General features: G+C 43.3%; 1 protein-coding gene across 1 annotated transcript; it reads left to right on the forward strand.

Annotated features, from left to right (window-relative positions):
• Positions 1–3,434, forward strand: six3a (SIX homeobox 3a). The gene is made up of 2 exons (XM_088305344.1): positions 1–1,026; positions 2,350–3,434. Exons 1-2 carry the CDS (start codon positions 335–337, stop codon positions 2,540–2,542), a joined length of 885 nt encoding a protein of 294 aa, XP_088161470.1. The 5' UTR covers positions 1–334; the 3' UTR covers positions 2,543–3,434.
• The last annotated feature ends 9,835 nt before the right edge of the window (positions 3,435–13,269 follow it).

Raw genomic sequence — 13,269 nt, forward strand, 5'->3', positions numbered from 1 at the left:
CGTGCGCGAGGCACTGGTGGTGAAAGCCTCGCGCTACGTACTGGCTAATGATTGGCACGCTTGACAGTGATTGGCAGCGCTTCCATGGCAACGGCGCGGCGACACCAAGAAGACCAATAGAAAAGGGAAACAAAATGTTTCAATGCTACACTCAACGGCGGATTTAGGGGGGAGATATTATGAGGCTGGTGTCATTAGGCGATAGCCATTGAATCATTCGATCTGCTTTTTTTTTTGGTCAGGCGCGCAACTCGGCCGTGCCGGCTGCTGGCGTCGGGCTCGTCGCCCCCTCTTTTTTTCTCCGTAATTTGGCTTTCTCTCTCAGGTCATTTCCATGGTTTTCCGATCGCCTTTAGAGCTCTATCCCTCCCATTTCTTCCTGCCCAACTTCGCTGATCGCCCGCTGCTCCTGGCGAACAGCGCGCCCGCCGCCCGCTCCCCGGAAGACTTGTCCATGTTCCAGCTACCCACGCTCAACTTCTCCCCGGAGCAGGTGGCGAGCGTCTGCGAGACGCTGGAGGAGACCGGCGACATCGAGCGGCTGGGCCGCTTCCTCTGGTCTCTGCCCGTGGCGCCCGGTGCCTGCGAAGCCATCAACAAGCATGAGTCCATCCTGCGCGCCCGCGCCGTGGTGGCTTTCCACACGGGCAACTTCCGGGACCTCTACCACATCCTGGAGAACCACAAGTTCACCAAGGACTCGCACGGCAAGCTGCAGGCCATGTGGCTGGAGGCGCACTACCAGGAGGCCGAGAAGCTGCGCGGGCGCCCGCTGGGTCCCGTGGACAAGTACCGCGTGCGCAAGAAGTTCCCGCTGCCTCGGACCATCTGGGACGGCGAGCAGAAGACGCACTGTTTCAAGGAGCGGACGCGGAGCCTTCTGCGGGAGTGGTACTTGCAGGACCCCTACCCTAACCCCAGCAAGAAAAGGGAACTGGCGCAAGCCACCGGACTCACTCCCACACAGGTCGGCAACTGGTTCAAGAACCGGAGGCAACGAGACAGAGCCGCGGCGGCCAAAAACAGGTTGGTGCCGCTTTCTCTGCTCAGCCCAAAACTAAAGAGGCCACACTGATGTGCGTTGAGATTCTAGAACCGAACCGGAGCAGCGAGCCAGCCGGCCGGCCGGGGCTGCCCGACTCGACAGCGGCTTGGGGCAGCCGAGGATTTGTTGACGTGCGTGGTCGAAGCCAAACGCCGCGAAGTGTCCCAACACTCACACCGACGCTCCAGTAGAGCAACACATTGCGCTCATGTCGCATTTCACTTATTTAAAAAATTCTATAAAATTAATAAAACCGACGCAATGAATTTAAAACGCGGAATTTCTCATGAAATCCAATTACTTTGGTAGCGCCTTTGAATTGAAAATTTGATAATTGCTATTTTTTAATGACACTTTTTGACGAAATGATCAAGTATGAAATTATTTTTTATTTCGCTGATTTTTTCCACAGTAACCTAAATCACGTGGTCTTATTTATGTTACTTTGAGTCTAAGGGTATTTCCACATATTTGAAATATTTCCAAAGCGGTTAAAAAATAGTTGATTAGAGAAGGCTTTGTTTTTTCTGCACTTTAAAATAGATCTCAAAATTTTTCATACACTCCACTCAGGTGTACTCAACTTTATTAAGAGAGCACTTTTCAAACAACCACTACTGCATACAAAGTGCTGTACATAAAAGTTAAAATCAGATATAGAAAACAATAAACTGTTAAAATCAGAAACTACACATGCACCGTGACACTTGATTATTTGTTACAGCTTCCCATTTTTGTAGTCTTTTAATGTCACTTTGCATCGTTCTCAATGAAGATTATCCCGTGCCTTGGATAATAGAAAAATATAATCGCTACATTTCAAAGCATTTGCAGACTATGCTATATTCATAACGTTAAGTGTGCTATCACTGTACTGGTAATTGATTAAAAAACAACATCAATCCACGACCAGATGAGCTGTAGGCAGTCTTCTTGCTACACACACACACCCCCACACAGCCACACACACACACGAACGAATTTATGAGCCGGCACGCCGGAGTTATTATCATGAGTGCATTGCGAAGCAACATTTAGGATGATTGCAAGCACCTCCACGTCACTCATTCGTGGACATGCGCGGGAGACTGACGTGCGAAAGTGCATTTGGCAATCTCACGACCTTTCCTGCAATGTCGGCCGTGTTTTGTTGCTGCCTGTTTGCATACATGGGCCTGCTGCGATTGGCGGGAGGCGAGGAAAAAGCTTTGCGTCCTTATTTTGCAAAGGGGAGCTCGACGAAGAGACGAAAAAAGTCGAATTGGCGTCAGTGTTTCTTGACGTATTTGTTTGTTTTCGGTCAGGCTGCAGCATCAAGCCATGGGAGCCGGCGGCATGCGGTCCCTGTCCGAGGCCGGACTGACCCCTCACAGCTCGGCCGAGTCGCCGTCGACGGCGGCCAGTCCCACTACCAGCGTGTCGAGCATGACGGAGCGCGTGGACACCGGCACCTCCATCCTTTCCGTCACCTCCAGTGACTCCGAGTGCGACGTATGATACGCAGCACAACACAACACAAAAAGAGAATTATCGACAGGGAAAATGGACCTGAGAGGAAAAAATAAAAAGACTTGGATGGAGGAGTAAAAAGGACCGATCGTTATAAATATGGCATAAAAAAGATACAGCACGTGTTTTTTTTTGTTTTTTTATTAAAAGTGCTTTGAAAAAGAAAAAAAAGGACCCGTGCTACGCGCCCTTCCTCCTCGTCTTCTTCACACGCCAACAATACTAAACTTGCATGAATAGTCCTTCCGTTTATTTTTTTGTTTTGAATTTGTTTTTTTTATTTTGCATCCAGAGGATCAACGAGCAGAGGGAATTATAAACATTTGGACCATTTATTTTTGTGATGACGTCTGGCAGACCAGATTTTTTTTTTGATCATCAGACAATCATTTCAAGTCCTAAGCACCTTTTTTAGTTGTTGTTCCAAAAAAGGAGAAAAAATATTCCTTTGTCACTGCCTGCCTGTGCGGGGTCAACACAATGTATCAGATTTTTATTTTCAAATTTGTTTATTTTATTTTATTTTTTTGTATGGGAGGATGTCGCTATATGTGATGACGAAAAAGAAATTTACCAATGGCATCCTTCTCCCACGATGTAAAATAAGGTGTAGAAATATGCTTGTACATAACGACCCCCCCCCTCCTCCCTCACTTTTCTCCACCTGGTGTTCGTCCATCCAATATTTGCTCTCAACTAAAAACACTCACGCGTGCTCAAGTTCGGCCTGTCTGTTCTGTACGTGACATTTGCGCATATCACAACGTGGCCCTTCCTCCTCCTCCTTCTCCTCACATTCAAATCATGTTTTTATATGTGAATATCATAGCATCTTATGTTGTTGTTTTTTTAAATAATCAAATATAATATTTAATTGCAATGTTGTGGAGTGAGTCTCTCCATGCATGGGCTAAGTGGCTCAAGACGAGTTCATATTGGATGATTATTGGATTGCGGGGGCATTAACGCTCATCTCTGCAGGCTTATGCTTGCTTGTTTGCTTGCTTGCTTGCAGGTTACACAAGTCACCTAAACCTTTTCCTCGCCGAGCTTAAACCGCATGGGGCAAAAAAAAAAAAGTCATGTTTGGTACATCGAGCCTACGACACACATTTGGACAAAAACAAAACAAAACAAAAGGAAAACGGTGAGTGCCATTTGCACCTTTTGTTTACCGTTGCTGGTGAATGCAGAAATTAAGTAAACGCGCCATTAAATGGCCTAATCGCGATGGGACTCCTCCCCTGCTCCAATCTGCTATTGTGGCCCTCTCAAAAGAGCTTTTCTTCCCAGGAAGACAAGCACCCCCCCTCCCCACACACACACACACACGCACAGACCCTTCCACATCCCCACCTCCCATCGCTCTGAAAAAAAAGAGGGGGATTTCTCCCCAGCAAGACTCTCCTTATTCGGCTGCCAAATCTGCAAGCAATGAGGAGCACGTTCGTCCCATGCAGGACACTTGCGGTTTTTATGTTTGTCGTGTTGATCACATGCAAGTGTGCCTCAAGAGCGTCCTGTCCTGCTTTGGCAGCTCTTTTTGCCTTCGGACGTTGTCCTAAATGTAAAATAAAAATAATAATAATAATAATAATAATAAAATAATAATAAAATAATAATAATAATAATAATAATAATAATAATAAAAAAGATATTTGCACGCAAGAACTACAAAAAGTGGACCTGTGAGGTCTGACAGTTTTGGGGGACGCTTTTGGTGGCAGGAGAAGTGTGTAAAAAAAAAAGGAGAGAGAGAGAGAGAGAGAGGGGTGAGAGATAAGGCAGTGTGAACTGTTTGAATGGAGAAAGGCATTCTTGCAAAAAAACCCTAACTTTCCTTTGAGCAAAAAAAAAACCCCATCCTCAAAGTCATTTAAAAAAGCTTTAAATCATTAGGATGCGTTGTATTTATTATGTCTAACTAGTAAGAAATACATTTATTGTGTATGTAGTGTATTGTAAGACCAAATGTCGACTATGCACACTAATTTAAAAACACGATTGTGTGTATTAATTAAAAGCATTTTATGACAAAGATTCAAAAAACAAAAGTATTAAAAGAATAACGAGAATAAATGATCTGCCAAAAGCTTTTTTTTTTTTTTTAGCTATGATCATGATCAAATGCAAGACCATACACACCAAACTTCTTTTTTTTCTTTCTTTTTTAGTGGGTGAGGGATTGGCATAATTTTGTCAAAAACGTTATCTTAAACCCAAAGAAAATGTTTTCGAAATCAAAACAAGACTCCTTCGTTAAATCAGACAATTGGATGACGTCATGTTTGTAATTATGTATACCCAACTATAGTAATATAGTCCCATTTAATCATAATCGGTCTGCTTCTGAGCTTGCACGACATGTTAACTCCAAATTGACACAGCCTTAACTTTTGAGAAAATTTGGAGCAGCATTCTAAAAAAAATCACACGAGGGGATCAAGTTCGTGATTAAACGTAAGAGTCCTAATCATTTAGTGTGCACATTTCGTATTGAAAAATATTGCTAAAACATAAAATAACACACATAGTGAACTGTGTTCGATATCATACTGAAGTCCAATTATAGGCCTCGAAGGTTTGGGCGAGTCAGTGCAAAACATACGTGGGCGCGTCTCTGCATGGGGTCATGCACAGTGCGTGTGTGTGTGTGTGTGTGTGTGTGTTAGGTGGGGGCACGTGTTCGTGATGTGTCAAGTCAAATATGGATCAGCACACAAAAGAACTTAGCGAGGAGTAATCTGTGTGTGTGATACTTACACGATAGTCAACGACAAGAATGTGAGACAATCACGCGGCGAGGCGCCTAAGCACACCTTTTACACTTTTCACATGAATTCCACTATTCGCTGCTCACTGTAATTTGTCACACGACATACGTGACGATTTGGGACGTTGTTACTGCTTTTTACGTCGGTGCGTTGGTGTGCATCCTTTCCAAAGTGAATACTGGACAGGGGAGTAATTTGGGGGCGGGGGGTCGTGAGGGAGGCAGGTGTTCGTACGAGGCATGGCCAAAGTCCGGCGGGGAGAAATACTTGCCCTGCCCTGTTGTTTCACTATCCCTCTCGCACACGTTTCGCCGCTTAACTGCACACAAGTTCGCCAATGTTGTGTAATCATGCAGCAGCAGCAGCAACAAATAAAAGTAAAGCAAACAACTACTTCATTTTTACTCAAGAGGAATCATGCAGTTCTTCGTTTTTTTTAGGGACATGAAAGCATCTGACCACGCGCTTGCAAATGGAAACTGTCGACACTCACTTGCCACACCGTGTAAGGCACATCTGAACACCAGTCCTGCATTGAAAGGCCATTAGGAAGATAATCTTGATTCACTGGAGAGTTTCCACTGCACGCATCAATCTGGCAGCAGTTCCGCGTTCCCTGTCTTCATTATCACGTGACTCACTTGTTGCAAAAAGGACAATTTTGAGCTAAACCTTTTCAGTTGTTGGTAATTAAGTCCCTCGAAAAGCGACCGTATCAAGGACAACAGCTAAATGAAGCTAAATAAAATTAGTCGAGTTTTTGTCATTGAATGCTTTTTAGATAGATAGATAGATAGATAGATGGATAGATAGATAGATATATAGATAGTTAGATAGATAGATAGATAGATAGATGTGAGCTGTGACTGCATCCAAATAACATTTTGCCGTTGAACTCCGGACCTGCAGCTAATAATGTCACCGGCGTGTAAATGACACGCTCCGTGCACCTGCCGCTCGCTGTTCACCTATCACGCAACACACACACAGACACTCACGTGCTCTCCTTCAACAACACGCACACACTCAACCCACTGTTTGAAGATACTCTCCTTTTAATTTGTTGCGCAAACCTCATGGAGTAAGTGTGTGCGCGCACGCACGCAGCCCATTGCACACACAAGGCTCATCTGCTTTGCATGAAAGCATGCCAGCAGCAGCAGCAGGCTTACTCAAGCGAGTGTGAGCCAGCCACGTCGCGCGCACGGGCCCGGCCTTTGCGTCCACATACGGGGGCGTGGGGAGGAGTGCATGTGTGCGCGGCGCGCGCATGTGTTGTTGTGCAAGGCCACCGGGTGCAAGCTGTGATCTCGCGCCCTGTGCACACCGACTGGACAGAGGGCTGAGCAGCTTAAATACAGCCAGAGCACCTGTGTTTTCTCCCGACGTTCTCAGGCCATTTTAGCCAACACGCACGCGCGTGCGCGCGACACGCAGGCGCGCCTATAACAAGCATATGTTGAGCATTGGACGGCAAACATATTTAGAGTGTTTTCCTGCGGCCTGCCATCTGCTTTGTGTTTACGACAAAGACTCGCACTTATGAACTCGTGAAAATTAGCTTAGCATCAAACCATATTGGACATTTTTCAGGATTTATATGTGTGTGCTCCATTAACTGGCACACTCTAAATCACAACGTTAAAATTAAGTCATGAAATGGATGAAGTATAGCCCAATGCTGCAAAAATACTACTGACTTCTGATGTCAAGTTGGTTTGACATGGTAGAACTTGTCACTGGAATTGGATAAAACGCTTTATTAAAATGAACTATTAGTTTTTGGGTGCACATAAAATTCAGACGTAAGCCAAATAAGTTGTAATTGAAAAATAGTAATTCCATAATAAAGTCTAAAAATACATGTACACAAAGTGGAATTAAATCTCAAAGTGCTTCGCTAAATAAGTTGTCGATCATAATAAATCAATTACAGGCCTAAGTAAAAAAAAATAATTGGGACAAATTGAGAAACACATTTGCAAAAATAGCCAATATCGCCACTTTAACTGCTTTTCCGCAACCTAAAACGGCAAACACGTCAAAGCAGAGACACATTCCATAATCGACCAAGTGAGGCCAATATATTCTAACGGTGTCATTTTTATAACAAATGTAATACTCGATTGTCGAATAGGTCAGGCGTGGACCACAAACGATAGGGTGGAAATTGTTTGTTATGAGGCTAATCTGTAGAATACACATTGCACGTTATTGCAGAAAACATTCGTGTGCATCGAGGGCGGCGATTTCATTCATTTCAAGCCAGGCCTAAAGCTTCCTCTGGTGGGACGCAGCCTTTTGGTGCACTAAGCCCAAACAAAAGGTCAAGCATTGACCGATGCTCGCTTGCCTTTATCAATCCAGAACCTGTTTATAACGTTATGTGGGATGGATTAGGGCAGCGTCCACTCCCAGTTTACACGCATACGCGCACGCACGCGCCGTGAGAGTGCACGAAGGCCTTGGTCACCAGAGTAGCGCCAAACGTGTTCCTTGACTGCCATCTAGCGGAGATGTCTTGAATTATTTCCTTTGCCCTTTTTTTACCCACTGGAAACTTTATAGGTACACCTGTACAGTCTTATGAGACTGATGAGCAAGATGAGCCGTGATTGCTTGCTACCTGAGCAACTGTGATGTCATTTTCAGTCGGCAGAAAGTGGCAAAATGCCTTTTTTAAATGTGTTAATTATATATGAAAAATAATATATCTAACAAATTCCTACTAGACAAAATATTGACTTTTTACTTCTGAAAATGGCAAAATGAGTAAAGTATTCGTGAGAGCATTTCCTGGGCGGCCTTCTTTTTTTTTTTTTTTCCTGGGCGGCCTTCTTTTTTTTTTTTTCCTGGGCGGCCTTCTTGCCACTTGCTGCTGACTGAAAATGACATCACAGTGGTGGGCGGGCTCAACTGTCACGGAACCAAACAAGTGAGCCGTGATTGGTTGCTCTCAGTGCCCGAGAAACAAACAATGATGTCATTTTCAGTCGACAGCAAATGGCAAAATGGCAGCCACTTAAAATGGATCTACGTGCTGCTTCATTTATATTTCACAAACGCAATATTCATCAGAGGCCCTTATTTAGACGAGTGTGGCCACACAGAACATATTGTTCCATTTTTGAAGCTCTCCTATACATGGGTGGCGCCTTAAAAGAATCTTGCTCACGCGCCACATTGAATCTGGCCAGTCCTGCTAACAACATTTTCAGTCGAGGCCTATTCTCACATCATCTTCTTTTCACCATGGACTGTTTTCCGTTTCTTGGTGCACCGTGGTCGAATAGTAACTTTCAACCTTTGTTTTCTTTTGGTGACCTATCCATTGAATGGGTGTGAAAACGTCACCCGATCAGGAAGTGATTAATCTCTGTCCACCAATCAACAGGCTGGACTGGAGTTAGTGCCGCCTCTTAAAGTACCATACCATTGTGGGTGGTACCTCAATGGTAGTTTTTAAAAAGATCTCCTATCAGCCTAGACTGACCAAGCGTATTTTGAAGATTGTAATATTTGTTGTATTGTTTGGAAAAAAGTATAAATCAAATTAAATCTGTGTGTTTTTAACACCTGTCAGTGTTAATTGGACCTGGTATATTTTTGGCTTTGTAAAAATTACAAATTCATATTACAATAAATCTTTTTTTCAGTTCTTTTTACATTTCATACACATGGGGTGACAAAACAGCTTTTTCAAAAAAATAACAAACTTTTGTCTTAATAGAATAACCCCAAAAAAAGGTTATTTTGCTACTCTATCCCACCTCTCCCCTTCCATGCAAGAAATACTATAGGGAAATAGTGCGGCAGTTGGTGTTTCCCATTGTAAAGAATAATAAACCAATAAACATTAGCCACAACCGGTGGCCATCACAATACCTGGCAGCCTAAAGACCATAAAATTGTTGCAGCGTATAAAAATGGTGAAATGGCTTCGCTCCAATCTGGCTGCAACGGCAATAATCTCGCTTTGGAGTCGTCACTTGTAATGTGGCTGTCCAACATGCCTGATGGCCTTTAAAACCCACACGAGAACGAGATGTTGTGTTGTCGTATGTATAAGGGGATTAACGTGTCACCTGCATGCTCGCATTCATTCATTCAAATGTCAAGTGGGAGTGTGTGCGCGTGTGTGCGAGTGTGTGCGTGTGTATGCACGCGTACACACAAACACTGCCTTAGTGCATGGATGCACACTCTGGAAAACATTAACATACCTCCACACACTGCACATGCTGAGCTATCTTTCTACAGGACGCAATCGTGACTTTTTACTGCCATCTAGCGAGAACTGCGTTCACATATTAAGTCCAACGTAACATTGACATGACATTCAGACACGAAAGACAGCGAGGAAAGAAAAATACGTGGTCTGTCTGATTAGCAAGTTTTGGCATCTCCTCTCATCTTGTTGTGCACCCTTTGAGGTCGACGTCAGCGGTCACTTTATAAGGTACGCCAAATGCAGCATTGAAGGAGATTATGAGACATTCGTGAAGTGTGACTTCGCAAGAATGCTAATGCTCAGTATATTTTTTTATTATTGTCCTTGTGCAGATGTTGATAATATTTTCTTCTCGACTGATTTCTCTGCTTGTTAAAGACTTATACAAAATCACACAGACAGAACGGCTTTGGCCAAGTTATGAACCCTGAGCCTCAGAAATTGTGAAGCTGTCGTTCAAATCACTTCTGTTCCGAATTGGACAATGCAAACCCATCACGTACAATAGTAACATTTTGAATGAGTGACCTGCTGCAATGGTGGGAAATACCAGGCGCGTCGGTGGTCGTGCAAATGTAAACGTATACAACAGTCGCAAAACCTGTTTAAGAATCCCAATGAAATGTAACGATCAATTTAACCACCAGGGGGCACTACGGGTCCAACGTTAGATTCCATATCGACCTGAATACGTTTCAGAAAAAGATTTTGAAGAAGAAAAGCAGCTCAACGCGAGTTTTTTCCTGAATATATGACCGTGTATGTGTGTGTGTGTGTGTCAAGTGAAGTGTGCAATAACGCATAATGGTGTAGAAACAATCTTCAAGGTCACTGAGTGAAACACCCAATGGACCCTTCCTGTCTTTTTTTTTACTACAATGCAGCCTGCCATTGGTTTGCAGTGCAATTGCAGCCAGTGGCGTATTTGCTTCATTTGTCACTCGATGTCTCACACTTGCTTTTGGATTAAGGCCAGAAGCGAGTCATGCGCAAAAGCGGTGAAGCTGATCAAGCAACAAAGCAACAAGGAGGGCCTGCAGCAGCTCGCACTAGAAACTCACGAAACACACACACACACACACGCACACACACTAATGTATAGTTAGTGTTCATGTTAAAAAACATTTTGTTTTTTTTAAGGTAAAGTGCTTAGTTGAAGCCAGTTTGAAAACTCATAGGCAGTCAATTACAGTTCAGACGCAGAAGAAGAAATCTTAAAATTGCTCCAAATGTGCAAGGTACTTAATGAGGGCCCAAATGTTGTGTTGAGCACACTTCAATATATTACGTATGTGGGGAAGATTTCATATTCAATAAATAAATTAAATAATACATAAAAATAAATGAATAAACGGACCAATGGATGGCGGCTGGACAGAGGTCCACTAAGGGTGGCGGCGCCAGCAAGCATGCCGGGAGTGGGACTATGGCGCAGGGGTCTGTTCCAAGAGAGGGGGGGGTGGTGCTCACCCTCATACTTCTAACCCCAAACCCCAAAATCTTAACTCTAAATCGTGACCCTAAATCTGAACCCTAAACCCTAAACACTAACCTCTAACCCCAAACCCCAAACCTAAACCCTAAGCCAGGGGTGTCAAACTCCAGTCCTCGAGGGCCGGTGTCCTTCAAGTTTTCCATCTCCCCCGGCTGCAATACACCTGATTCAAATGAGCAGGATACTTATCAGGCTTCTTCAGAGCTTGCTGATGAGCTGATCATTTGAATCAGGTGGGTTGCAGCCGGGAGAGATTGAAAGCATGCAGGAAAGCGGCCCTCCAGGACTGGATCTTGACACCCCTGCCCTAAGCCCTAAACCCGAACCCCAAACCCTAACTCTAACCCTAAACCCTAATTTGAACTCTAAACCGTGACTCTGGCCCCTACCCCAACCCTAACACTTCCCTTCTTTTATCCCAACCTCAACCCCCCTCCTTTTTATTTTTTACCCCAACCCTAATTTCCTCCCCTTCCTTTATCCTAACTCTAACCCTCCCTCTTCTTTATCCCCCTCTTTCTTGATCCTAACTCCAACTTGAACCCCCCTTCTATCACCCCAACCCCAAAACCAATCCCCCCTTTCCCTCATCCTAACCCCAACCTTAACCCGCTTTCGCCTTATTTTGTCCTAAACCCCAACCCATCTCTTCCCTCGTCCTAAATCCAACTCCAATCCCCTTCCCAATCCCTAACCCCAACTAATCTTTTTTCCAACCCTTCCTCCTTTTTTGTGTCCTAACCTTAACCCCACTCCCAAACAAAACCCTTACCAGATATTTTTTAGGTTCCCCCTTTTCTTCTTCTCTCCCTCCTTTTTTCCGACGGTCATTCCACTGGCATCAAAACATAATCTTGTCAAAAGAAATGTGCACAGTTGGACCAGGACATTAAATTATTATTTTTTTTTTTTTTAAACATTTAGTCAGGTTTAAAAAAAAAATCTCCTTTTTATTTGGAATAAAAATAGGTGTATTCATTTTATTTTTAAATATATATGTTTTAAAAAAATATTTTTTTATGAAAATCCTTTTTTATTAAATCACGAGACTTTTTTTTAAATATAATTTTAAAGGAAGTTTATTTCATATCAGAGCCAGTGCAGCTTTGCTTGAATAACTTAACCTGAACCCTTAACCACGACCCCTAAACCCTAACTCTAAACCCCAACCCCAAACCCTAACCCCAAATCCGAACTCCAAACCTTACTCCAGACCCTAACCCTAAACCTGAACTTGAACCCGGAACCCCAACCTAACGCTAACCCTGAATCTTAACCCTAACTCTTTTTTTTCCTCTCTGCAAATACCAACCAAATACTTTTATAACCCTCCGTTTTAATAATAATAATAATAATGATCATAATAAATTATATTTGGAGGCGCCTTTCAGGACACTCATGGAGGCTGTACAGGACACCTCAATACAAAGTCAAAACACAAACAGGGGTAAAAACACCAACACGTAAAACAAACTGGATTAAATACAAAAGTGGACGAGGGACATATCTGGACTTAGAGTGAGTCGTTAAGGCGGAACAGATGGCTTTTGAGTTTAATTTTAAAAACAGGGAGGGTGGTGGGTGCAATTACGGAGGCCAGGTGGGAGAGAGTTCCAGCGCTGGGGAGCAGAGTGGCTGAAGGCTCTGTCCCCCATGGTGCGGAGGCGGGCAAGGGGTACAGTGAGGAAAACGGAGGAAGAAGACTGGAGAGAGCAGGATGGAGTGACAATATGGACGAGGTCGTAAAGGTAGGGAGGGGCGAGGTTGTTAATAGATTTAAAAGTATATAGAAGAATTTTGAAAATTATTCGTTTTCTTTTATTCTAACCACTATGCCCCCCCTAATCAAAATAAAAACAAAAGTTTTGGTCTTGGTTTTGGTATTTGGAGACATTTTTTAATTTTCTTTAACAATATAACTATATATATATATATATATATATATATATATATATATATATATATATATATATATACATATTATATGTATAATTACAATGTTTTTTTATATTTTATATTGTTAGAATCAAAGCCAGTGCCTTATTTCATTTCCTAACACCCTACGGCAAGAGCAAGAAAATTCCTCAAGAGAATTTGTGGGGGACGGGTTTACACCAACCTGCGAGGCCCAAACTGAATTTGACGTGAGAACATATTCACCAAATGCCACAAAAAGTATGATGACTGAAATAATGATCATCTCATCTCAGGTGAC

This window comes from Idiotropiscis lumnitzeri, chromosome 9, assembly GCF_059441095.1.
Source record: "Idiotropiscis lumnitzeri isolate Australia: NSW breed Sydney's pygmy pipehorse chromosome 9, RoL_Ilum_1.0, whole genome shotgun sequence".
Taxonomy (NCBI): domain Eukaryota; kingdom Metazoa; phylum Chordata; class Actinopteri; order Syngnathiformes; family Syngnathidae; genus Idiotropiscis; species Idiotropiscis lumnitzeri.